General features: G+C 37.5%; 1 protein-coding gene across 2 annotated transcripts; it reads left to right on the top strand.

Annotated features, from left to right (window-relative positions):
• The first annotated feature begins 8 nt into the window (after window positions 1-8).
• On the top strand, window positions 9-27,075 carry LOC106486978 (solute carrier family 22 member 15-like). 2 transcript variants are annotated; one of them, XM_067299770.1, is made up of 12 exons: window positions 9-132; window positions 2,114-2,260; window positions 6,220-6,352; window positions 7,828-7,992; window positions 9,635-9,764; window positions 11,626-11,847; window positions 13,725-13,865; window positions 15,630-15,715; window positions 19,879-19,987; window positions 24,114-24,186; window positions 24,675-24,833; window positions 26,052-27,075. In XM_067299770.1, exons 1-12 carry the CDS (start codon window positions 43-45, stop codon window positions 26,076-26,078), a joined length of 1,482 nt encoding a protein of 493 aa, XP_067155871.1. In that variant the 5' UTR covers window positions 9-42; the 3' UTR covers window positions 26,079-27,075. The 2 variants fall into 2 exon arrangements, with proteins under 2 accessions (XP_067155871.1, XP_067155870.1); XM_067299769.1 differs by having other exon boundaries at window positions 24,675-24,838.
• The last annotated feature ends 915 nt before the right edge of the window (window positions 27,076-27,990 follow it).

The raw sequence follows: 27,990 nt of genomic DNA, 5'->3' as shown, positions 1-27,990 counted from the left end.
CGGGACCGCGCGGGGGGAGGCGCCGGGCGGCGCGGCGGGGCCATGGCCCTGGAGCTGGAGGAGGCCTTCGGGGCAGCGGGCGAGTTCGGCGGCGGCCAGCGCCGCCTCACCGCCTTCCTGGTGCTGCTGCAGGTGAGGGGCCGCGCGCCGGGTAACGGTCGTAACGGACTCAACGGCCCGCCGCGGGGCGGGGGGGGGGGCGCGGCTCGCGGGCCCGGGCGGCCTCCAGCCGCCACCGCCTCCTGCAGGGCTCTCATGGGGCGAAAATAGCGGTGTTGCTCACAGCCTTTATTTATTTATTTTTTTTTTAAACTTTCATTTGCACAGATTTGTGCCCGAGCGCCCGCTTTGATTTAGTTACTGACGCGGCCGCGTTTGTTGGGGCTACGGGATGGTTGCGCTGTCCCGGGCTACCGGGCTCGGCACCTGCTGCCCGGGGGCAGGCCGCCGGGGATGTGGGAAGGGGCAGCGTCACTGTCACTGCGGCGGCCAGCCTGGGTCTGCCGCCCGCAGCACAGACCTCCGCTCGCCCTGGTCACCTCCCTCCACCGACCAACCGGGGTGCGAGGCGCTCCCTTCTTTCCTGACTGGCTGGGGGTCGTCAAGGCTTCGGTAAGGGTCTGCATCGAGTGTCTGGTGGATTTGGGAGCCCCGACTGCCCCCGTGTCAGCCCCGAGCGATGCTGGGGTGGCATGGGTGGCGGACGCCAGCTCCTCTGCTGTCCCCGTGGCCTGCGCCCTCGGCCTGCTGCACTGGTGTCGGCCATGCGCCCCGTTGCTTCCACCATCACCTGACTTCGCACCCTCCTTCAGGTTCACTTGCGTTTGAGAAGTTTTGTCTCGTCCCTTTTGCAAGATGTTTTCTAAACCTTTTTCTGGCTTAATTCACACTTACCAGAGTTGCGATCTTTCTATTTTCCTTATTTTTGAACATGTATTCCACTTTTTGAAGGCTGCCTTTCAGGCTTCTGTCGAGCGGAAGGAAATGGCATCTAACCGTGCCAACTGCTTTGCTGTGTTTGCACTTTCTCTTGCAAGAAGTGGTATGCAGGGTGCTCTCTTTAACTGCTGTCCACACCCCCACGTGCAAACACTTATCTGTTTGGGCTGTCTTGTAGTTTCTCTGTAACCAGCTTCCTCATGTTAGTGCAGTTCTGTATTTTGAATTAAAATATTTTTGTAAGGGAGGAAGGTTTTCTTTCTTTTTTTTTTCCTTTTTTTTTTTTTCTTAAAGCTTGCCCCTGCAAGAATGTTCAAGGTAAGCACAATATAAGACAGCATATTAAAATAAACTTGGTCAATCCAGATTCACCACCCAAAGATATGTGGCACTGTGAAAGAAGCCACTTCTGGATTCAGAACTCTTCCATTGACAATGAAAAGCTGAAAATCACTGAGACTTGCATATGCTGAAAGGATAATTAAAAATAAAGTCACATATAAAATCCAGAAAACGCTCAGAACTTCTTGAGGCCCATAGAAAAAGTAAAATTCCTCATAAGGTGTGGGTTTTTTTGTTTGTTTGTTTTTAATGAAAACCCTTTTCTCTCCTGCTTTCTAGCTTTCCTAATGATCAGGTCAAGCTTGTATCTCAGTCTCTGCAGTGCAAAGAGCTAGTAGACATTTAAAAAAAAATATATATATATATATATATATATATAGTCTTGGATTTCTAGCAGTCCTTCAACTTGTCATGACAACTTATATTCTTTGATTGTAGTAAGCAAAATGTTAAAAGTTAAGTCTTGGCCTTAAGGGTTAGATCTTAGCTGTGCAACTATGATGAAGTTCTCAATGTCTTCTTTTTCTATGCCTGGCTACAGAACAGCAAAAAAACAGTTTGAAGAACTTTTGAACTGGGAAAAGGGCTGCAAAATGAAACTTTCCCTGAAAATCCACTGGTAACTTTGGAGTAGTAGCTATTGGTGCTGAGTACCTTGATAGTTCACATCTATGGGTTTAAACACATGAAGTTGGTTGCATTCAGTCTGTGTGATGCTGAATAAAGGGAAATTGTTTATTATTAGCTTAATGAAAAGCTTACAGCATGCCGTTAAACAAGGGTGAGCCCCCGTGGGAATTGTTTACAGTAAATGATTGTGTCTTATTTTAAGGTATATGTGGCTTGTCAGTCAATGCTTATTGTGCTTGTGGGAGCTGCACCTGACTATCACGTTGACCAAGAAGAAATTCCAGTTAGCAGAGCTGAGCTTGCCAAACACATCCATTTTGCAAATAACTTCACATCTATAGTAACTGAGGCAAGTACTTCCATTGTGCCTGTTTCTTCTCTACTTGAGGATTTATGCCATCAGTGCAGGACTCTTACTTGTGAAAGCTGAATAGGACTTAGCTGAGTGTTTTACTTATGCTATTAAAAATTATTGGAACCCACCCATCTGGCTCTCTTATGTTATTTTTTTTTAATCTGAAAGCATGCAATTAATTTCTTTAATTTAGCTTTTCTGGTATAAGTCCAATACTTAAAGTAATTCAGTTTTGTTAATTTTTCTTTATGTTGATAGTTTGTTTTGTTTTCAGTTTTCTTTAGTAATGACTTTCAAAAACATCTGAAGGTAATGAGAATGATGCTCACTGTATCATTTAACTACAGTTTAACTGTGGAATTTAGTTTGGGCTCCTCCTAATGTCTGTTCTTTATCAAGAAAAAGATCAGTTTGTCATGTCTGAGCAATTCGTGCTGTGCACTCAATCTTTGCCATGAGTTGCATCATGTTCTCAAAGAAGATGCATCTTAGAGTAAAACTATTACAAAAGTTAAATTTATGCACCACATCTCTGGATATTTTTGTGTGTGATGAGAGTAGCAGATGGAACAGATTGAAATTTGTTGAGTGAGACAGAAGCTTGACCTTTAATCCTAATGTCTTATGAGTTTCATGTGAAAAGTTGGGTTTGCTTTTTTTAGTCCCCAGGATGTAATCACTCAGGCGAGGGCAAGTGATCTAAGCATCTTTGCCACTGCCAGAAAAAAAATTGTGTGGGTGGCTTGACTTTTAGTATAAACTGTCAGGCTTCTGCTGATTGTTTTCCTGCAGCAATTGTTCAGTAAATTTGCTGAGAAAGGTTAGCATTTAGCATGGCCAGTGCCCAATTTTTGCTTTCTTCCCATTATCCCAAATGTAACTGTGTAATGTTTATCTTGGAAAAATGTAATGACTGGACATGAGAAGGAATGATGCAATATTGGATCATATCCTCTGTCAGAAACAGATTTTCTTGATTAGTGTGTTTTCCAGGATCACTCTTCAATTTCAGATGCACAGCAAAATACATGATATGTTATAGTGTTTAAATTATAATTAGAAATCAGCAAGACTTAACTAATACTATATTTTTGAATACAGAAGCAATTGTCCTTGTTTTCAAATGATGTAGTAATTTTTAAGGTTCTTATTAAAACAAATTCTGTTTTCCTATTCATTTCGGTAATATATTCTTAGTTTTTCTTTTTATTATTATATTGCTAATTTATTTTTTCCATGCAGTCTTTAGATGTTGGCCAGTGTTTTTTTTCTGGATACTAACAGTCTAGTAACTAAATTTCAAATCATTTGGTGGATTTAACAAATTGAGAGGATGTCCTTTTGGGGATAGCAAAATTGGTAATGCTTTGTTGGCAAGCTATAGCTAGTTTTGACATATTTAGCAAGTTCCTTGTATGCTAATAAAGTAGATGCATTCTATAGAATGCCGATAGATATATTTTGCATAGATTATTATACCAGACTTGTTAAAATGAGTATCTTCCAGTGAGGCATCAAAAAGCACAAGTAATGTCTCTCAAACAATCTTTTCTTTTGCCCTTTGCTGGGGGAGGAAGGTCCTTTTCTGAAGTTTTTCCTTTATTTTGTTTATGGTGTGGAGTTTAAACAGTAAATATTTTCAGTTCTGTTCTGGCTTGGGACTAGTACTCTGTTCTGTTTTGGAGCTCAACAAAACTTCAGAGTAGCTGTTCAGTTCTGGTTCAAGAAGAAATAATCATTATAATCTGTTTTGGCCTGATTAAGATTTTATAAATAACAGTTCAGGCTCAGTTCATGGCAAACAACTTAGAATTGCTTCTTGGATTGGCATCAACTCAGTCCCGTGTTCTACATAACAAGTGGTGATGCTTGAGAAGGTGAGATTAAGAAAATGTGTCTTGATTTTGGTGTAAAAGCGGTCCTTTAACTTGGAGAAACTTATTTTTACAACCACGTGTGGCATCGTAGGGTCATTTTGTCCTGTGTATCAACCTGAAACATCCCTTAGACAAGAACTATGCGTTTAATTTGTATGCTGGGGAGGACTAGAGTGGAGGAGGAGGACTTATGCCAGCAGTACTCTGCCTTGGAGAGGACATGCTGTGATATTTTTATACTAGCTGAAGGATGAGGATTCATGGCCAGACATGTTTCATTTTTGGAGTCCGTTCAGAAAGTTAAGAAACCATAAGTTTTGGGAGCTACATCATTATCCACTGTAATAGCCTGGAATCTGCTACCCAATGGGGATAGAGTAGAAAACAGCTACAAATGCTGCTGTGCAGGAACTTACCTTCACAGAGTATCTGAAAGTCCTCCAGAATTCAGGAGTATCTTAAGTGGATACATTTGACTAAAGGAGGCATCCTTCAAATGCTGCAACACTTTATCCTGCCCCCAAAATCTGCTGTCTTGCACAGGTTCAGCTTTCACCCTTTTTTTTTCTTCATGCATGAGTAGATCCCTTCCAACTCTGGGTCATTTTGATATTTTTATGATTATGTGGGGTAATGGATGCACAGAGCAATGTCTTGTCTGTACCTTGCCAACATGCGAGTCCAGATAGATTGAGTAAAAGCATATGATTCTCGAGACTGCTATAACTAAGAGTTTCAGTAAATTCCTAGTATTCTTTGGGAATCTGTATTAATTCAAGGCTGACACTTGAGGGCTAAGGCCCTACTCTCTTGTACAGTATTTTGGTCACGTGCCTTTTCCCTGGAGTTATCCTTTCATTTTATAAAAAAACAAAGGGAATTTAAGTTCCTTCTGCCTTTCCTTTTTTTCCCAAAGAACATACTACAAATGTCATTTAAAGAGTCAGCATGTTGTCTTGGTGTGAATATTGATCCATTTTTTTTCACTGGAAATTTCCCAGCATATTTCCGGTAATTATTAAATGTTTTGTTAAAGCTTTATATTGAATTAGTGAAATTCCTTGCTTGGAAAATCACTTAGGTAAGACTTTCTGATCACTGTTCCCTCCCCCCCCCCCAAAAAAAAAAAAAAAGTCATCAATGTGTGTAATCTCAACAGTGCATTTTTGTGAATATTGGTTCTCACTGTAGCAGGGGGACTGAGCAGGTCCTCTGCATGCCTTGCTCCATCAAGAAGTACTTGATTAAGCTCCATTCAGTTTTTCAACCTACTTGGAGTTCATTTTCCTCTCTTCTGTGGAACTGTCACTTTTTGATTATGCTGCCTCAATTTAGCTTTTGAATGAGATATATAGTACATCATATAAAGAAACCCATAGTTTGTTTCTAACTTCTTTGCTTGACTGTAAATTCATGTGCAGAATAAAATGATACAAGTATCAGTGAATAGTTCTCAGAGTTCTTAAAAGCAAGCTTTTTGTAGGATGGCTTTCCATAATACCCTTCGGCTTATCTTCAACATTTGAACATATGCGCAATCAAGAAAGGGTACCTGGGTTATTCATGGTCCCAGAAACATAACTGCTCAGCATTAACGCTTGAAGTGCTGCAGTGGTGACCACGCTTTATTTTTTGCTAATTTCTATTAACTCTTCATTGAAAATACTAAGCTTGTTAAATGTTGAAGTGTCTAAGCCATTAAAAATTCAGTCTTTCCTAGGTCTAATAATGTAGAATAAGTTACTTTGTAAAAGCTTGGTAATTGGGGTAGATTTCATTAAATTTATAGAATTGAACCCTAGCATGTTTAATATATTATAATGAAATTTCTTGGGGAGGGGAAGGAGAGAGAGAGAGATGTGGGTGTCTGTATGGGGGGGGGGAAATCTGTCAGCCTACCTATCAAACTTTGAATGAAGCTTTAGTTAGATATAAAGTGAGGAGTGGGAAATGGCAGCAGAAGAATTTTGGTATTTTTCTTTGAGAAGACTAGCAAATTGCTGTTAATAGTTTTAGCAATAGAGTGGTTGTTTTCTGTTTTTGTTTGTTTTGGGGTTCTTTTTTATTTTTTGACAGTGGTACCTAATTGAACAAGAAGCCTACAAAGTGGGTCTTGCATCTTCCCTCTTTTTTGCTGGATTGCTTATTGGAAATATCACATTTGGCCCTTTGTCGGATAAACTGGGCAGGAAACCAGTTTATATATCAGGTAAGACTATTAAAATGTTTTTTCTAAGTCCTCTATTTGGATAATATCATCTCCGTTTCCACTTGACAAAGCAAGGGGCCTTGGTGGAATCAATTATTTTTTCCCATCTCATTTCCTTTTTTTTGCATGTGTTTTGCCTAGTATATTAGCTTAAAGATATTCCTGCAAATTTGATATTTTATTACAGAAACCTAATTTGTTTTCTTAGCCAGTGAATGATACAACTTCACTTTCAGGGTTTTCAGAAATGTTTTTTTATTGTAAGTTCTAGGATGTGACCAGGTGAGTAGTACTGACACAAAGGCTTGAAAAGTCTTGTACAAAAAAAGATGAAAAACGTGTTTTCTTTTGTGTAAAATGTATATATTAGTCTGGGATCATAAACTTGAGATAAGCAAAAAAGCTTCTGTGCCCAGAATGCAATGTTTTTCTTGTTTGTCAACATTTTTCTAAGTTTAAAACGATGTATTATAGTCTCCTTTTATTTGGAAGGATAAAGCACTACACATCCTTAAAAACTGATAGTGCTAATGGTATCTGATGCATTTTGTTGTTGTTTAGATTATTTAATATGAGCTCAATCTTTTCAAATCTAAAGGATACATTTTGTAGTGTTAGAAACAATAAAGTGAGTCAGGCATGAAGAGCCCTGTTTTTGGTTGTGCAAGCAACTCCTGTTTAACCCTTGAGTGTAGATGTCATCTTCTGTTTTCCTATTCTCAGTTTTTGCCATCTGTAAGTTGTAAATAATGGTGCTTTGCCTGTCCTGTACTCATACTGTGTGACTCGCTGAGACTGATCCTCTAAAAGCTCTTTCTTCAGTGTGTGAGAAATTGGCCCTGCTATGATTTGACTGTTTGGATACCAAACCTCTAATGATGTCAGTCCAAGCTAAAATAGGTTCTTCAGATGCTGCTAATGGTTTAATTAGTACTAATGATCTGTATAAGTATTTCACTGAATGAAACAACACTAAAATTGGTTATGTATATACTGAACAGCATAGTGTTTTTATCCTTGTGGTCGCTGAAATGTCAATGAAAAAATAGCCTGGTTTTGATATAACTGTACCTAAAAATGTGAACACAATGCTATATTTGACTGGATCTGCATCACCCTACTATATTGCCCCCAATACAAATAATTCCTCTCCTTAGGAACATCATTTACCTAAACTTCTTTAGAGCCAGTAACTCATGTCTTGGTGGTTTATTTCCCATGTTTGCAACTAAATGGTCTTTGTTTAATGATAACATTGTCTTAAGGAGACTTTCTTATGGGAATTGCAGACCCCAAGTGTGTGAGTTGAAGACGGTGGTAATTTTCATATTATGTGAGTTTAGAAAGCCAAATGCGAGACACCAGAGTACCGTAGAATAATCACTAGAGCGAATAATTTACTGTGCTCCCTGTCTATCTTCTGAGTTAAAGCTGCATAGAATAAGTACTAATCATACTTTATTCTCTCTCTGCAGGTCTATTTTTTGATGTCATTTTTGGGTATGTCACAGCATTAGCTCCAAATTATGACATATTTGCAGTTTCACGTTTTTTTGTTGGAATTGTGAATGGTGGAATGGCTCTTGTGTCTTTTGTCCTAACACAAGAATATGTAGGAAAATCATTTTGGTCATTTACAGGTGGGATTTGGGAATATTTAATCGTTATTACTGTGCAACGTATTGTTCCTATCAATACCTTACTTTTTAAATTCTTATGTTTGTAGCAGATGAATTCAGTTTATAACGTGAGTCAAATAAATGTGACGCTCTTCCATCCAAGTTCTAATTTCTGTGGGAATGTTGCCTGAATATGGAAGACAGGATCGGGTTTGTTTGATAAATAGTGAATCTCTGAGGTCTTTAAATTTGCACAATGATTCCTAAAAATTCCTAAATTGTGGACTGTTTCATTTAAAATCTTTCGGCAGATGCTGCCAGCTTCTGAATGACGCTGTATGGTATCTTGGGAAGATATTCTTTAAAGTAGTATTTGAAGTTTCCCTGCAACACAAAATGATTTAGTGCCTGCACAGTGTTCTTTTGTTTTGGTTTTTGTTTTTGTTTTCTTTTCCACTGTTGGACGTGCTGACCTTCCAGTATTTTTAAAAGTCCTTTTCGGTATGCCACTGCCAAGACTTAAAATAAATTTAACAATTATTTGTCATACTGTTGTAAAACTAGAATAACTCGGGCTGCAATGCTTTTTTGGCTAGCACAACGCAGGGAAAAACTTGCTCCATGTGCAGATGTGTTGTGGCTGCGAGAGTATTTCTCTCTTCTTCAGTTATCTCATTCTACTTTTTTCTTATTTCTTTTCTGTACTCCTGGGGCTATGTGAGGAGGTTTTGGTTTGGTTATAGTTTTCCACTTCAGCTTTGTTTTTCAAGTACTGAGTTCTCTTTTTCTCCTGGGTTCACTTTTTTGACTCATGTCACCTCTCTCTCCTGCCCCTCCTTCCCCTCGCCCTTGTTGTCTATCTTGGCTCTCCCCAGCCTTCTTCCCTGCAGGGCCAGCCTCCTGATGGACCGAAGAGAGACTGCTTCCTGCAGCTTGTCCTTTTAGGTGCTTTATTCTAGTTCCTCTCAGCAGTTGATAAAGAGGTGCTCAACAACTGATCAGTGGCTGAAAGGAGGAGGAAGCTACCGAACACTGCTCAGCAGTGTTAACGAAGCTCTCCTATGCGTTGGCTGTGAGCTAGGCTTTATGGGCAATAGCTGAGAATTTCTGGGTTAGTACTAGATCTGCTCTAATAGCCTGCAGAGAGTTCACTGCTAGGCTTCTGGAATTGAAGTTGACCCCATATTTTTAACACTTTTATTTATACTTGTTCATCAGAAATTTACTATAATGTATCTCTGGTTTGCAGCTGTTCTTTGTACCTAATTCAGTCCTTGTATTTTTATAGCTCACTTTCAATTTTTGTTCCAGCCTTCCACCCCTATTCAAGATTACCTTAATAGATCTAAATAAATCACATCATTCCCCTTCCTGTCCCCAGATCATCTTTGGTCTGTAGGTTCCTGTTCCTTTCTTGCTCTCACCTATGTACCAGCCTTTCTTTTTTTGGGGAGGGGGGGAAGAGCTAATATTCTACAAAGGCATTCCCTATGAGGACTGCCTGGTTTACTTAAGCCAACTGGTTGACAAGTGCCATAAAGGTACTTTGAAGATTTTATTGCTACTGTATTTAGGTATATCACAGGCTAGGAATTTGTCTTCTACGCCTGATGAGTTTTTGCTATTGGTTTCTGTAGTCACTTTTTTGGTTTTGTGTTTTCAGGTTCGTTAACTAATTTGACATTTGCAGTTGGCATTGCTGTTTATGCACTGCTGGGTTACTATGTAAGAGAATGGCGCTACCTTGCCTTGGTATCAAATACTCCAGGAGTCATCTTCTTTCTTCTTTCTTTGTGAGTGGTTCACATTCATTATACTGATACTAATTTAATAATTACTTTTTTTTTCTTGTTGTCATCCAAAAGGGTTGTGTAAGCAAGGGTGATTTTTCTGTATGCTTTGAGCCAAGCAAGAGAGAGTCATACTGCAAAGCCCTGTAATCAGGTTAAAGTGAAGTAAGAAGCAGTTCTAAGGGAAGCATAAGGTCAGGATTACCCAGAAGAAAAGCTTGTGGTGGCCAGCACTGCAAAGAGCAGCTGTGTGCCAGCTGTCTAATAAAACTCCCAAATCTGCTTGGGGAAGGCAAGGCCTGCCAGAGGCCGTGAGCTGGAGCGTTAGCCAGGAACACTGCCTTCTGCCAAGGAAAGGTTTCAGCACTTGAGAAGTTCTGGAAGTGCTCCTAGAGGTTTTTGTAGAGTTATTTTTCACGAGACAAATGAATGCAATAGGAAATAAATGAGAACACTTGGGGTTGCCTTTCTAGCTGGATACTCTATGTATCTGCTTGTTTTTAAGTGCCCCTGTCTGTTCCTATGTCTATTGTATTTGGGTGTTCCTATTTAGAATTCCTAAATACACATTACTATAAAAATGGCTGTGAAATACAACAGTATTCAATGAATTGAAAAGGCTAGTTGTCTGGCATATGCTGTCACAAAATATTCTTTTAACATATCAAGTAATATACCTTGTACTTATTATCAGTTAGAGCTGTAAGAGCAAATGCAGAGAGCTATCAGTGTAGTAGGTTGTCTTCATGATAAAACAAAAGGATGTCTGGCATACCATATAGTTAGGAAAAAAGCAGCTTTTTTGATAGAGATGCATTATATATAGACATAGATGTGCGTATGTGTGTACCCACATACATATATATATATATATATGTATGTATATACACACACACACACAGACACATATATGCGCACATATCCCTGTATATCTATTTAGATAGACCTGCTCTTGAAAAGTGTTCTGTTAAAATAATATATAAAAACATTCTTCTCATAATCAGCCAAGCCTCTGGTCTGGGGAAGTAAATTCTGCATAATACATTTTTCCCTTGTGGTGGTGTGTTTCTGATAGAAATAGAATTACTCCCCAAAATATATATATGAAAAAAGAAAAAATGGGAACCTTTGAAAATAACCAAAGTGTAGTTTGGTTGTAGGGCATATATCTGAACAATCTCTGTTTGGAGTATCGGAGGAAATAAAATAAAGTTCAGTTAAAAATACTCCATTCTGTGTTTTATCACTCATATGAAGTAGCACACTCTACAACTTCGGGGGGGGGCAGGAAGAGGGGGAAATGGAATTGCAGACTGCAGTTGTGAGTAAGCGCGTTCTGATTATACTTAAAAGTAGGCGGTTTGAAAGGTGTGCGGGTAGAGATCGGCTGGTACTGTAGCCTGGCAAATAATTCCACAATGAGGTTTCTTTTCTTTCTCTCTTCACCCAGGCTCTGAGCCCTACCTTTAATGGAAAAGTTTGAAATAAACCTTCATGAGAACAAAGCTTTGTCCTGACTGTTAAAATAATTGGGGTTTGAGATGCTCCCCGGGTAATGCTAGGTAGTGTTTCATAAGAAGTCAGTTCAGCAGAAGTCAAGGTCTAAACTCCTCTCGACATGAACATGAGTGCTTTGTCAAGTGTCTCCAAAAATGATTTTATTAGGTTGGCTGTATAATATTACCAAAGTATGTGAAATCTAATACGCAGAACAGTGCAAATAGAATGTTTTTCTCAGGAATTTGTATTGGTACTAATTTTTTGTTGTTGTAAATTACTATTTTGAAAAACAGGAAGATTGATTTAATGCATTGTTTATAGGAATCAGCTTTTCATCATTGATTTTCTTTTCTTTTCTCGTTAGTATGCTCCCAGAATCACCAAGATGGCTCTATTCCCAAGGGAAGACTGCAGAAGCTGAACATGTGTTGCAATATATTGCTCTTGGTAATGGAAAAGAGCAATTGAATCTAAAATTAAAACCAAGTGCAGGAACTCTGAGAAAGGATGAATCGGCACCTGGTATCCTAAACTTAGTAAAACACCCAGTCCTTCGGTGGCGAACTGTCATACTGATGTACATCTGGTACGTAGTAACAAGATGCTGAGATGGCATGAATGAGTCAAACGTGAGGAAATGATTAAGATTTTCATCTTTTTCATTTAAATTGTAAGTTTGTCAGTTAATTATAGTAGACAGTAATCATCTGAAATAGTGTGGTGTAAAGTTGATGCTTCATTATTATTGCTGTTACATTTTATTCTTAGTGTGTTACTTAGAAACTCCTTCAAAACCTACTAAAAATTAGTCTGGTGACAACATAATATTTACTTTAAGTGACATGAGAAGCTGAAGGAGAAATTGCTGAGATGATGTGCATTTGAGTGAGTATTATGAAGAAAAGGACTACACTGATTAGACAATAATGGTGTAGATCTAAAATAACAGTTAGTATGTATTTAAAAAAAAAAAAAAAGCCCCAAAGCATATCACAGAGGTTCAGTGGAGGAAAACTGGGCAAGATGCAATGCAAATGGGATAGATTTATATTAGATACTGCTTTGGGGAGAAAAAAAAAATCACCCCAAAGTGGAGGAGGGGGTAATATAATATGTTGTCAATATATGGCAAAACAGAGGGAACAGCCTAGGTTTGGGGAGGATGTAGAGTTGGTTGTTTTAGCTTAAGCCAATTTGGGACATCTGTTGCTATTATCTGTTTGTGGAATAGCTCTTTTCCAAAATGCCAAGAAGCTTTCCCTTTAAAGTTCAGCATTACATTTGAGATGTTTGTCAGGGTATAGATGGGAAAATCAGTAGTTTGATGTGTTGGGTAAGCAGAGATGTGCAGGACATTGGTGGAAGTGACAAACATCATTGCTAAATAGGACCTTTCCAGCAGTGTCTTAGACTCTAAGTTGCTGCTAGGTAAATATAAATAAGTGATTATGGCAATGTGAAATTACAGTATGAAGGCATTTTCACTTTCTGGAAAAAGTCACAGTAGTGTTGTCTGCTGTCACAAAGCCTGTTAAAACACATGCACGGAGCTGCTGGAATAGCTCACAGCTATTCCATCACTCTTGCGAGCATTTAGACACCACCGATCAGCTGTGACTGACACAGGCTGCACTTCTCCCTGTAACAGGCAAAACTTTCCTTTTCTGCATCACGTGCCCCAAATTCTGCTTAGACACAGTGTGAGCTTGCGTCCGTTAGCTGGTGTCTTTTCCAGTGCTTCTGTGACTGATTGCACACTTATTGTCCGCTAATGTCATACTGTCTCTGTCTGGTTAAGGCACAAGCCTTCTGAACTGTAAAATTCGAGACCATCAGCAAGGCAATACCAACAGCTTTAAAGCTCTGACCGCAGGAAACTAACGATTAGAAGACTGTTGGAATTTCCTTTTTCAGTAAGGAAACTACTAGGGAATTGGCCAAATGTCTCCGTTTGCTGTGTAGTGGCCTTTCCAACACAGCACTGATTTTACTGGCCTGGAGGTGTGAGGGTTTATTTCTTTCCTTGGAAAAAATCAGGTGATAATAGGCTTCTTTGGGAAACCTACCCTAGATTTGGGGAAGACACTCTGTGTTAAACAATGGCTATACACACCACTTTCTTGCATAGGATTGCTTTGCAACAGTTGAGCATGATCTGATTACAGTTAAGTGTATTAGATGTGTTAAATAACTTACAAAAAAAATTGTTAATAGAAAATTCGTAAAGTTATGCTGTGTACATATATAAGCATTCTTTTTCCGGAAGTTCCTTTGTTAATTTAAATAGGAGCTATTCTCTGTCTCTTCCCCTTTTGGGGGCTGGGGGGAGTGGGGGATAAGAGCTCTCTTCCTAGTGTGTAACTTGGTGTAACTAATATAACTCAGTATAACTTAGTTTATAAGTACTATCTGAGCCCTAACGAATAGTTATGTTGGTAATCTAAATTCTGTGGTTATTTCTAGGTATGTCTGCAGCTTTGTGTACTATGGACTAACTTTAAATGCTGGTGAATTAAGAGGAAATCTTTATTTAAATGTGGCTCTTTATGGTCTTGTAGAAGTTCCAGCATTTCCTCTCTGCATGTTTTTTATTGAGAAATCCTGGTAAGAAAACTTATTTTCTAGTTTTCTGCCTATATTTGTAGATAGCATAGAAAAATATCAGTAAGATACTCTACTGTTCTTTGAGAACAGTTACTACTTTGGGGATTTAGTCAGCTCTAGGGATTTCTGCAGCTGATATTGAAATGGGACTCCGATTTTTATACTTTTTCCTTTTTTAGTTGTGTTTAGTTTTTGAAATATTCAAGAGTTGAGCTTTTGAACAGTTGGGGAAAAAAGGTTTGGTAGTCTTTATGGAAAACGTACTAAGTATCCTAGTTATGTAAGTATCCATAGCTTATCTATATCTTGCATATTTTGTTTAGAATGGCTTGGTTTTGTATAGCTAACCAACTGCAGTTGAAGGCAGTTTTCAATGTTCTTAACTTTTACTGGAAGTTTTCAAAGAAAATTTTGAAGTGAGAGTGATTTGGTTTTCATTAAGGCAGGAATGGTCAGTGCCCATGTGTTTTCATACTTTTCGCTGTATTTAGAGGCCATTAATTTTATGGGCATTTATTTCCAAAGACTGAATAGTTAGTCCAGAGACCCGGAGCTTTTCAGAGCTGCATCTAATCATCAGTTTAAGTATCTTTAAAATAATACCTTGGTCTCATTGAAGTCAGTGTCAAAAATCCTGTTTACTTCAGTAAGGTGAGGATGTCACCTTTCGAGTTTTTCTTGGCAGCAGAAGAAACTGCCAGCTCTGCCAAGCTCCAAACCAAATCGCCCCCACCCCACTCCCCAAAAACCTAGATCAAGGGCATAAATTTAAACCGCAAACTATACAAGTTCTTTTCTACATGCTCATCCTTTTGTAATTTACAGTTTGTTTGACAATTTTTTTTTGTTTATTCCTTAAAGTAAGGGTACACATAGATTTAGATGCTTAATGCAAAATAAATGTGACAGGTCAGATGATCAGGTTTCATTTAGATTTAGTGTACAGTACCTTAAAGTATAGCTTTTTATTACAAAAAGATTGAAGAGATCTTAAAAACAAATATTGTATGTTGTTATAGATAAACTAGAGTTTTTTTCCTAGTGTGGGAAATTGTTAGAAATAGCTGTGAGAGTTAATGAAGTAACAAGCGTATGCAATATTCTTACACAAATGCAACTTATTACTAAGAATATCCTTATTTGTAGTCCTTTGCAGATACTTTTGAAATTTGAAGTATGGCAGATGTGGAGATGGGTTGGTGTTTTCCATTATGTCTACTTTTATTTCAAAACACTATGCAGTAGAATTAGCCTTTGCTCATTTCTGCATGTGCATACTACTAGAGGAAAAAGCATACAAAATAGCTTTATTTTTATGTAATAACTGCATATAATAATGCAAAATTATGTAAGAGAAATGTAGATTAAGAAGCATTGGAATTAAGTTTTCTTGCCCAGCATTAATTTGATCTTTGTGTGTATGCACTACGATACTCTTTTAGCAGCAGGACAAATTGTCTCACTCACTACAATGAACAAAAAGTTTATGCACATTCCTGTTGCAGAAATAGGTATGGTCATCTTTTCAAGGTTAGAAATTCAATAGCATACAAATCAAAACTTTGCTAGAAATAGGAAAGCTTTTGCAGTAAGACTTATATACAGAATTAAAAAAATAAGACTTGAAGCAATACTCTTGGTGCAATAGATGTGTAATTGTTACTGATGCTGTTGTGTACTTCAGATGGCCTTTTGCAGACACATTCAAAAATACTGAAGAACTTTGTTTCCATCTTTATCCGGGTGGGTTTTTTTTTCTTCTAGGTCTGGCAGACGAAGAACTATGACCTCTTTTCTGGTATTTGCAGGATTTGCTTGTATATTTACCCTGTTTTTACCAACAAGTGCTGGTAAGTATGTATTGCTGCCAAAGTACATATTTGTTAATTCAAAAGCTGAGAAAGCAATGTAATGTTACTTCCTGACTGAGACTACCAGGGCCTTAAGGCCTACCAGTTTGCACCCCCTTCTCTCTATTTTTCTCTCTTTTTCCATAGCTGGTCAGGGAGCCAGTGACCTGTCACTATTGCTTTAAACTTCTTGTGGGCATAATTTGGCCCTGATTAGAACCTGATAATTGAACAAGTTTGCCTCTGAGCTCTTGGCTCTTAGAAGGTCAGACCAACCTATCATGTTCCATTTTAAGTACTGACATGGTATTCATCACTATGAATCAGTTTACCTTAAAATGCTGGTGTCTATAGCCAGGCTGCAGTGCAGTGTGATGTTAGTTTAACTGGATCTTGACAATTGGAGATGCCAAGCTTTACATTTGTTTTGATAATATGTAATATTCATAGAAATAGGAACTACGGTTTTCCTGGCTTAGAGCATAATGCATCACTTCTTAAAAAATATAACCAAAAACTTAAAGCTTTTAAACTATTTTATTTTATACTCAACTAGAAATGGAGGTCAGAATTACAATATGGAAGCTGCAGGAATGGCAAGAAACTTGCTGCCTTTCTTGATTTCATCCTGTGTATTGCTGGATTATGTAGTTGTGAGGACAATTCATACTGACAGTAGAGTATCAACAAATTTTTTATGGGCAGTCCCTAATTTCACAGAGACTGGTCAGTCTTTAAAATGTGTGGGTTTTTTTGTGTTTTTTTTTTTAAGGTTGTTAGTGACCTTCACAAATATTTATATTTCTTTTGTATTTTCACTCTTCTTTCCATTTCAAGTACAGGTTTTCTATATTAATACTTATTTAAGCTACTGAAAATTTATGTCTGCATGAGACTAACAAGTGTAAGTGGCTACTCTTAACTTGTGTTTTCTTAATATCGGTAGAAACATTTTAGCCTTAACAGTTTTTTGACCCAGGGGCAACAGTGATGTGATCACAAGGTAGGCTCCTATAGGTTGTGTCTATCCCTAAGAGATATAAATGCTATCTGGCATCCATTCAAATCAGTCTCAAAAAAGTCTCAGGAAGAAAAACAGCAGGAGAGAAAATATCCCGTAATCCTATTTGCCACGCTTGTGTTAATTCGACTCCTCAGACATTTTGTTGTTCCTTTTACTGAGACTGTTTCTTCTTTTGTTTCAACAAGTTTACTCTTTGGACTTCTTTTTATTAAAAAAAAAAAAAAAAAAGTACAAAATAAAAGCAGTGATGACTAATCAGTATAAGATAATAATTCTTCAGGAGTTGCTAAATTTCAGGAAATTTTCTGCCTTTTTCACTTTAATTAAAATGTCTATCTTTCCTCTGTGGTAAGAGTAAAGCTGGTTCTTGGCCCAGAATGATGTGCCAGTTAAATTGAAAGAAATTCATCTGCGAGTATGACAAAGATGAGTCAATTCCCTAAATGAAATGGGGATTTTTGCATCTCTGATCTGACCCTCATATTACTAAGGAGAACACTTCTTTTATTTGTCCCAGTCTGCATTCTTTAGAATGATTGACGAGATCCTTGATTTTATTACAATGGATTTAAGATTTTAATGAGATACTGGGCACTTCCACCTCGTATTCTTAACCTTCACATGACTTGATTTCTAAATAACTCAGTTAACTTGTTAAAGAGAATCTGATCCAAGTCATTTCACCTTTGGAATAAGCCAAGTTGAACATTTCAGTTATTAAAGATGTGTTCTGAATTTGAGACTAAAATCTTCCAGTGATTAAGGAAAAACTGATACACCACCTCAGCTCCTTCTTTATTGCTGAGAACTGATGAATTCATTTATATGAATATCAGATTGGAAGATGGTGAGGGAGATTGGCAATGACCAGGGAGTTAAGCTGTAATGTTCTTTTCTTTCAAAAGCTTCTATAAGCCTGAAAACATTTTCCCTCTTTTGTGTCTGTTTTATACAGTAGCAAACAAATGAGAGCTCTAGCCTAGGAATAATTAGATTCTAACTCTTATTTAGGTTTACATGGTTGTACTAAACATGGGAATCTTAACTTCTGTTTGACTTTCATTGATACTCCTTCCATGGAAGGGACATGGTGTGTATGCAGAATAAAGAAAACTTGTAGTTCTTTGAGTTTTGTCTCAGCCTTTGCTGGTATCAGATATTCCTCTTTGTGTAACACAAAAGTGGAGAGCTGCACTTTCTTGGCTGGATATTTTCTGAAGTAAATTTGAAGTCTCCTTTTGTTTCAAAAGTGCCATTTAAATGAACGTTTTCTCTTAAAGATGACAACCAAAAGGCTAATCTACATGATGATGTTGCAGCTGAGACTCTTAATGACATTGATGACATCAATACTTAATCACAATAACTCCTGCTATAGCAGCTCCTCAACATCAGCAACATTTATTACCCTTTTTTCCTGTTTTACTTCCCTAAATTCTGAAGATCAGTTAATGTAAGAACTTCCCTTAACAACTGAACTCAAATACTTGCATTTAGTAAGAACTTGCAGCTTTCTTCTTCATCTAAATTTGAAGCAGTTACCCCTGTGTATGCTGTTTCAGACACAATTCTGTGCATATTGTTGCTACTAGACCTTCAGGTGAAAGGATCTGAGGCAAAAATACAACAGAAGTACTAAAGATTCTGCATGGACATGTTTTGTTGGACTCAGGGAATGACCTATAAATGGTTACCAGAATCCGCATAGGAGAAAGTGCATTCCTGCTTTACAGTATTAATTTTACATATGAAAAGAAAATCATGGAATATTGTGCAAGAGCTGCTGAAAATACATTCCAAGACTAAGTGGAAAATATAACAAGCATGTCTTTTAGCTTACTTACGCAAGGAGCTGATGTGCAGTGAATTTCTGGTGTGCTTCTAATCCTGCAGTAATTCCCTGTGCACACTGCCTTTAGCCTCCCCTGAGGGAGGGAATGCAGAGATGAAAGTGCACTTCAAATTCACTCCCTAGCTTCTGAGTGCTAATTTCTCTGTCTAGACAGACTCTTTCTTCTGTTTTGACAGTAAGAGCACAACTTCCCAAGTGCAGTAATACTAAATTTCTAACGTATGGATATTCAGCATTTAATTTAGGTCTCCCTGAGAGAGAAACGGTATGTAAGTTTTAAGATACATTTGAGATTTACAAACCTTGTCTTCATTGCTTCATGTTTGGGTGATGAAAGAAAAGGGGTGTCCCAGCAGAACTCTGAGGTCTCGGTTCACACCTTTGCGGCTGGCAACTCTTCCCAGCAAAAGGAGAGCTGGGATGAACAGGTTGTATCCATTTTGCATGAATTACAGAAATACTGCAGAAATCTATCACACTTAAATCAAGTTTCTGGATTTCAGTTTATGTACAAATGAGATTTCTGCTTCAGCTGAAATAGGATCTAATGTGATCAGATGAATAGAGTTGAAATTATTCAAGGGCGACATTAAAACAAAAACAATTGAGAAGCAATCAGGCTTTTCCATTATTTAATCAACTTCATTTGATCCAACCCAAAACTTAGTCTGGACTTAGTGTTGAGGACAAGAACATATTTCTTTGGGACTCTGAAAGACCTACACTCCTGTTTAGTCAAACGAAAGATTTTCTGCTAATAGACTGGGCTCTGCATTAGCATTTGTTCTTTTCATTTACAGAACTGCTGCATTTTAAGTTTCAAAAGGGTCTCCCTGGAGAGCAAATAAGCTTTAGATGTGAATCAAGTTGTATGGTTTTAATTTAATAAATTAATCTAGAAGGTTTTATTGGTGGTTTGTTCTTGACTAAAAAATGCAATTACCTTGTAGGATTTTTCTGACTGCGGAACTATAAGCCTTAGCCCTGTCTTCTAGAACTGTGATAATCTTAGCTTTTCCAAAAAGAAGTGGAAAATTTTCCTGGTCCTAAATATAACTGTATCTAATGTATTCCTTCTTTACATTAGTTTTAGGATGTTTGAGAAGAAACACGAGATGTTGTTATTTGTGGTTAATTCTTGTAGTTGAAAAAACATAGACTAAACATTGTTTTTTATGTGTAAGTCTCTTAAAAAGGACGAGATGATATCAGTGTTTTCAACTTTGTATAAAAAGAGTAAGAAAATAGACTATTTATGCTTACAGTTCATTTTCTTTTTCCTGAAAGGTTTGTTCTTCAGCCCCACTTTGTTAGCTTTGTGTGGAAAAATGATGGTCAGCGCTGCTTTCAACATCGTGTATATTTATACTTCTGAACTATACCCAACAGTGCTGAGGTAACGTAGCAAAGCTTGTGGGTAAATGGAAAATGCTTTTCGCACACGGTGGTACTGATGGCTGGTGTGCTTTAATACTTATCTTTATTTTTACCAGAAATACCAATATGAGGGTTTTGTTTTGTTTTATTTTTTCCTGTAATCAAAGCAGATGATGTGCGGTTTGCCAGGGCTTGAAACTGCTTCTTATATTAGTCACGTTTTGCACTGATTCGCTCTCCAGGGCTGTTTGTGGCAGCTTTCACTAGGTCTAAATTCAGAATAAAAATATGAAAAATGGCCTTCTTGCACTACAATGCTAAGTGCAGTATTTTTTGTTTCTACTATTGATTTTGGAAGCAAAATTACTGGGTACAAACCCAAACATAATGCTGCGATGAGAGTGTATGCTAACTTAATTATAAATATAGAATATGCAGTAAGGACTGTTTACAGTGCTTCTATATACTTGAATCTCCCATATAATTACTGTTTATTGCTTCTTGAAAAATAAGTACTTTTACATATCTTTGTTATTGAGTTAAATATTCATAATACAACTCACTTAAGAGTTACCATATGGCAGTGACTCACTTGACAGCATTTAATCCATGAACAAGTGGGCTAAAACTTGACTTTATTTCATAGTTTTAATCAACTCTTTGCAAGGTTGTGCTCTTGCTCTCTTGCTGTCCCAAAGTCAACCTAAGTTAGGAAAATAAAGTACCGCACAGCCTTGTTCTCTTCACCTCCCATCTTAGCTCCACACCCTTTTCTGAAGGGTACTCAGCATATTTGTTCGGGCTTCTTTGGTTGGGATTTTTCGTTGGGGTTCATGATTTTCCATACGTTATGGAGGCATAAAAGCTAGACTGTGAACTCAGTTTTTGCAATTTCTGTTTTATGCAGTAAAACTTGGGAGAATGGAAGTGCATTGCCTGTTACTGGGTACTGTGCTTGTGATCCTTGGCAAAGGTTAGGTTTAGCATGCAAGTCCCAAACATGCTGACTGAAACTGGGTTTTGGGGTTTGTTTGTTTTCCCCAGTTAATTTTTTTTATTTGCAAAGAGCTGGGGGGTTTTTTGGTGTGTATGTGTCCTTTGAATCCTGTCCCCTCTGTTCTTCTGGAGTTGCAAATAGAGAGAATTAAGCATAGACTGAAAAGATTTTAATTTCTTGGCTTTTGCTTGTTTTGCTGTGTTCTCATGATTCACGTTACTTTTGTCTTCCTAAGTCCTGTTGCTGTTTGGTGCCAAATATGTGACAGCTCATACCTAGCAGGAATTACAGTAGTGCCTCAGTGTATTTGAAATTAGGTGCTTGTGATGAGGGACTTCTCCCCCCCCCCCCCCCCCGGCACAGAATTAACTAAGAGATATGTGTCAAAGATGCAGAGCACTGGTGGGAAGTAGTGCTCATTTCCTAAGCTGTTTTTACAGCTTTATTAGACAACTCTTGTTGAATAATATGGTAAGCTATTATGTTGGAGATACCATATGAAAAATCCTCACGCATGACAACTTATACATATAAAAATGTGTTTGATATCTGTCTGATATTTTAATTAATTGCAAATATTATAGTTTATGCAACAAAAACAGTGATGGCAAGTGGTTAGTGTAATACAAAGCATCAGCACCATCTGGTGGTCTTTGCAAAGCTTTGTAATGCTCTGGGCATTCCTCTGACAGTGGAGCTTCATCATGCTGTGTGATTAGAAAGGTAGCATTTCAAAGGCACTGGAGAGGAGGTGGAAAAAGCCTTCCACCTCCCCTTCCCCCCCGCCCCAGTAGGAAATTTTGCAAGAAATTGCCTTCAGTGATAGCACTCCTTGTTTAAACCTACTTATTACTTCACAGGTGAGCAATGCGCTTGGCCTATTTATCATGCCGATCGGTACATTGAGGAATGGGAAATACATCTCATGCTAGAAATGGGAAGGTGCTGGAAACTGGTGTATGTATGTGGGTTGGAATTTTTTTCTGCCATCTTGACATGTCTTTAAAATACTTGCTGGAGTATAAAAAGTTCAAAAATAGAAAACATCACTATTTTTGAATTTTAAACAAAAAGGAAGTTTATTTTGTAGTGTTTGGGAACAAAACATAATCATAGGTCTGGTCATATAGATGGAAAAGAAACTCTGTGGTTTCCCCCCACAATGAGAAAAAGGTTGCGAAATACAGATGGCATCCTTACTTGTGATTGGTAGAATCAGACTGAGGCCACTGGACTAAGATAGCACCTGAAAACACATTTTCACAGCGGTGTGAAAATTCTGTATTTTCACTTATTTGTCAATGGTGATAGATATGTTTGTACTGTTAAAAAATACTTGCCGTTTTGATCTATGGCTTTCTCTGGAAGAAACTCTCCAGAATTTTTTATATTGCAGGGCTTAGTGAGCATAGCACCGCTTTAGAGCTCCCAGCGGTAGCAGCAAGCTGGCTTTTGGGTCCTTGCCGTGCTGAACCCCTCCAGCTGGGCCCTGCTCCACAAGCAGCGCGGCCAGGGGGGCGCGGGGTGCTGGGCTGTACTTAGCCGGGCAGCTGCAGCAAGGCTAACTGGCTTAAGCAAAGCACGGTGCTGGTGTGATTACCCTGGATCTAGAGCTATTTTGGTTTGCATTCGTGCAGCCCTGTGCTCTGAATAGTACCAACATGTTTGTGGAGTGCGGTTCAGTAGGTCTTCCAGCATGAGCATGGTAAAATGAGGTATTAAGGTAGGAGAGGCTGTAGTGAGCTATTATGCAGTGGAGCGCTTTATAAATGCTTCCTAATCATTCTGGAGTGTTAATGCATTTTCTCCTGCTTGGTTACCATGACATTGTTCTGAATAACCCTAAATCTGCTGGATTCTGTATTAGTTAGATTTTAAATATTTCTTTTAAAGACTGCTTTCATTTTTGCAAGGAACTGAAACAAAATCTATTGCATGTATGATCTCCTTTTGCCCCACTCCTCATTAGGATAATGAGTCTTACGGGGTTTGGGTTGATGCTGCTTCAGTTGGGGACATGCGGATGGCTATTTGCCTTTTCCAAGAGAGAAAATAGATTGCTTTGTCTTTTCGCTTTTACACCAAAATCACTGGGTTCTTACTGGGTCCTTCCATCATCTGTTTCCTTTAACCTGTGCAAAAGGCTGTTAGGAAGGGATGCGGAAATGGGTGGTTTTGGTATACCGGTGAGCCAGGTCACTTCTGTGCTTGTCTTGTTTAATTCTGTTGCTGTCTTTCAGTGTTCAGATGAGAGGAAGGAAATGGGGGTGAGCAGGAGGAAGCTCTCAGTGTGACTGAGAGTGATGATCAATTAGAGGAAGCAACTGAGAGATTTTTGGGAAGGGAACAGACATTGTGAGGTTCTTACTGTTAGTCTCTTGCTCACAACTGGTGCTAGTGTTAGTCTTGGAAGTGGCTGCTAAATACCATTTGTTAGGAGTGACACAGAGATGGGAAAGCTTCTTTCATTTGATCAGGAAGTGAAAGACTTGGATTTTATATATATATATATATGTATATATATTTTGGTGCCTTTGAAGAGGATCCTGCTGTTCTAACCCATGCTTTGATTATCATTTAGTCTAGATGTGAGATTGTTTTAAATTTGTCTGAAAACTGAAGGGAGCACAGAATTCAGCAGCCCACTTAGTGACACATCTGTCCAGATGTTTCAGGCTTCACACTGGCAAATGGCCGTTTTCTGTTTGTAAGCAAGCACTGATTTTTCATCTGTGTAACTTGAAGCAGGAGAAGAGAGGTTGCTGCTGAGGACCTGAGCCACAGACACCGAGTGGGTGGTTCTCTCCAAAGATCCCGCCAACTTTCAAAATCATTCCTCGTCCACCGCAGGAATGCCCACTTGTATTGCCCCATATGGCAGGCTGACAAACCTATCTATTCAAACTTTTGAGGAGGACTGAACAACAGAAGGTTTGAAAGGGTGCAATATGCTTTTTGGTAGCTTCTTGTAGTAGATCTTGGAGTAACTGCTGGAGGTCTTTAATAACTTTTTTTAAAATCCTGTTGATAACTAAAAGAAAGATAAAGTATAGGTTGTTAATTTTGACAGTGCCACTGCATATTCATGAATGTTATAATTATCTACATACTTTAAAACTGCAAATCTTTCATCCTTTGTTTGAAACAGAAATGCTGGCTTGGGTGTCTGTTCCATGTCTTGCAGATTTGGAGGCATTTTGGCTCCATTTGTGCCATCTATGGTAAGATTGTTTTATTAATAATTTTACTCTTTACTTCACAACTCAATTTTTTTAAAATTCTCAAAAGTATTCTGCTGATTTCTGGTACATTTACAACCCTTGAAAAATGTCCGTCTTAATGAAAAATTAAATGAAGTTTGTTCAGTCAGTTCCAAGAATTAATGAACAAGATGTTTAAAAATAGCTATTTTATTCTTTTCAGAAATAATCTAACATTCTGTATTGTGTTAATCTGTTAGTGAAATGATTGTTGTAGAGTGCATTTTGTGTTGCTAAGGTTCGCTCTGTATCTGAGTACTTCTGGGCATGCACACTAAAAATTTTCATAAGAAGCTGTTCCTGGGAAATGACATTGTGTTTCTTTATGTGTAATTCTATAAATACATGGATAATTGCATGGATATAGTTTTGACTGTAGTTCATATGGATCATATATTTTACAGAGCAGGAAATAATGTTGGGTTTTTACTATGGATTTTTAATTTCAGAAATCTCTCGGTCCTTTTGTACCATTCGTGGTGTTTGGAATCAGTGGACTGTCAGCTGGATTCTTGACTCTCCTTCTACCAGAAACACTAAATAAGCCAATTGCAGAGAGCATTGAAGATCTTCAGACTCCCAAATACCAAGTGTTGAAAAACAAAAAGGCAGAGTATATATTTTTTTAACTTTAGCTTTGAGTTATTTTCCCTTTATCTTATGCAAGCTATGATATTAGCATATATAATATATTATAAGCATATTGCTTAGTTTGTGCATGAATAAACCTGAGCATGAACTTACTTAGTGCAAGAGAAAGACTGCCCAAGTGGAGAATTAAATTTATTCCTTTTTAAGTTGTTTGGCTCCTTAAAGACAAAAAGGCTATGATTTTTTTCATCTGTGTGTATGAAATTGTGTAAGCCAACACCATTTTGTTTGCTGAAGGAGAAACAAATTTTAAAAAGTCAATCTAGAATAGTCGGGGACAGTAGATTCAATAACATGCCTTATACTTTTATGGTAAGACAGCTTAGAAAATGTTTCATGTGTTAGATTGTGCCTTTTTCTTTGTCATGTTTCATAGTGAAATAGAGTCTAAAGATAATACATATTTGAGGAAGTGTTTTATTCCTTATTAATCCTTTGAGGTACTTTTTTTTTTTTTTGGTGCAGATACACACTAAGTAAAACTTCTGAAATGGGAAAAGGTTTGTTTTGTTTAAACAGGCAGTAACTGTAGGCTTCAAAGGGTATAGCTGGGATGGTTTAAAATCATATATTATGTCTTTAATTTTTAGTTTCAAACTGTCGTTACACTGTGACTTAGCAGTACAAAGACTGGAAGCCAATTTCCATTGTTTGTGTACGTTATAGTAAGAGGAAATCAAAATCTTAACTTGTGCAGTATCACAGACTTCAGTGTAAGAAAATTGAAACTTACTTAGCTCATGATAGAAAATGTGAAGTATGTCTAGGAATTTTGGAAATGGCTTCACGAAGTATTAGTTTAAAAAAAAAAAGAATAAAAAGGATTTCCTGTGATAGCAAAAATGTTAACTTGGAAGTAAGTAGGCTTAATATAGGTATAAAAGAATGCATGTCTGGCTTTACAGGCTAGCTTGTTAATTATCTAATAATTACTGTACATTTCTTCATCAGCTTAATCATATTACAAGCCCTTTATGCTTACAGTAGTCTAAAACTTAGCAATCCTGCAATTAGTTGGAATGGGGTTGGGAATCATTTCTGTGCTTTTTTTAGAATTCATTTTGCTAAAATTATTAAATCAATGATGTTTCAGATTTTGTTAGCCTATACAATTGCACAGGAAAAATAAGACAGATAAACTGTTTTTTAATAATTGTTTCTCATCTGTTTGACAGGGAAACCAGTTGGAAGAAAATACTTAAGTTTCCAAAGACCTCTCTGGAGAAAAATAAAGCCTCTGTTGAGAAGGTGCAGTAACAGTTGAAGAGCAGAGTCCTGATGTGTCCTGATATCAGAGTGGGAATGTCCGAGGAGTTCATGAATAATGCTATTTGCAGTGTGCTAAACTGTTCTATTTGGAGGCAAATTTGGAAAATGGAAAAAAATTGATCAAAACTTTTGGAAAAAAGAGGTGACAAATCTGTGCATTAACTTATGACTTAAAACCACACTTTGGATGTTTGGACTTTTCTATGACTTCTTAAAATGAAGAAGTATTCAATTAATTTATTTTACAAAATATGATTGTTAGCTTCAGATTAAGCTATAATGATGCAGTTGTGGTGGTATGTATAGTTTTAACTTTAGGTGGCCTTATATATTCAGGCAAGCTGTAATTGTGAAAAGTAACAGCACCCTGTACATGCTAATCTTTTCAAGAGGTTCTTTTGGCTTTAAATTATGGTATACCTCACAGTATGAAGAGACCAAAGAGTTTTACAGGTTATTGACCTTAGTATGTCTAGTATAAGAAACCTAGTCAAACTGAGCAAGAGATCTGAAAGGAGAATAAATACATTTCATTGTGGGAGGAAGTAATTTTTTGATCCAGTTATATGTGAAAAGATATGTAAAGTTAAAAACAATACTACATTGGAAAAATGTCAGGTTTTTGAGAGTGGGGGAAAAAAATGTATTTAAAGGAGGGGATGAATACTTACAGTCAAAGGTTGCTGAGTTCTGGCTGTACCTCTGAAACGAGAAATTATCAAACGTTAATCATATCTATATCTATCTATATATAAAATCAAATAATTTTTCCATAATAACTGGAAACTTCAGCTGTAAGGAAAAAAGAAAAGTATGGTTAACAATTGATGTATTTATGTTGAAATAGATGCATCATGAATGTTACAGTTTTTAATGGCTGGTACAAATTTTTATATTAAAAAAAAATAATTATTAAATGTCTGTTATGAATGCTTCTTTCACCAGGATGTTTTCTCAGGCTTTTTGAAGAATATTTGCATCATTTTAATTTTGGCCCATTATTTAATGCATCTGATGAGAAAAGGCTGATGAAGGGCCCCTGCATTTTGAGCGAGTTTCACAGATAATAGTTCTGCAAATTAACAGGTACCAATGTTAGTGCATGCACATATACATACACGCACCCATACATGTATATATGTATGTACAGATTGCTGTGCCTAGATGGCTCGTTGAAATTTGTGCTGTGGATGGGTGTATCCGTCTGTGTGTGCTTTACAATTAGTCTCCAAGGGATGAAAATTAATTAGCAATCAGAACAGCACTTAGATGATGTTGACATAGTGGTGGGCTGTGTATGCATTTATTTAACCTCTGGGGCTGAAGTTTGACCACCAACGTACAGAATAAGCTGTAAGCTTTTATCTTCTGATTATTGTTTATTCGTCATTTTTTGTCATACTTTATTTTTGTAAGCAGTAGAACAGAGCTGGTAAGTTTTTCTGAATAATATTAATGCCTTCCATTCTATTAACATTTATAACCATAGTGACTAATTATACCTCTTCAAAGGATAATTGCATCAGCTGGAAATAGTAAAGAACAATTTTTGTTACTGTTGACTTCATTTTTTTTTATTATGAGAAGTGAAATTTAATGCGAAATAGCATGTTATAAAGTTGTGTTCATAAAGCAGAGACAAAACTCTGAACAGGAGGTTCCTGAAGGTACTGTTATGTTGTGGAAGTCTGTTTCCCCCTCCTGCCAGATGTTAAATGCATTGGCCTACGTCAGTGCTTTTTTTTTTTCTTCCTTTTATTCCACATCATACGAAAAACAGGAAACAAATATCATTTGTATTTTGAACATGCTTATTTCTGTTTTATTTGATGTGGAATTAATGAA

The sequence above is a fragment of the Apteryx mantelli genome, chromosome 7 (assembly GCF_036417845.1).
Source record: "Apteryx mantelli isolate bAptMan1 chromosome 7, bAptMan1.hap1, whole genome shotgun sequence".
Taxonomy (NCBI): domain Eukaryota; kingdom Metazoa; phylum Chordata; class Aves; order Apterygiformes; family Apterygidae; genus Apteryx; species Apteryx mantelli.
This window is presented reverse-complemented; position numbering and strand designations above follow the sequence as displayed.

Coding starts and splice junctions, on each gene's coding strand:
- LOC106486978 (XM_067299769.1), top strand. CDS start 43: ATGGCCCTGGAGCTGGAGGAGGCCTTCGGGGCAGCGGGCGAGTTCGGC. Junction 2,261..6,219: donor TCACATCTATAGTAACTGAG/GCAAGTACTTCC, acceptor ATTTTTTGACAG/TGGTACCTAATTGAACAAGA. Junction 9,765..11,625: donor ATCTTCTTTCTTCTTTCTTT/GTGAGTGGTTCA, acceptor TTTTCTCGTTAG/TATGCTCCCAGAATCACCAA.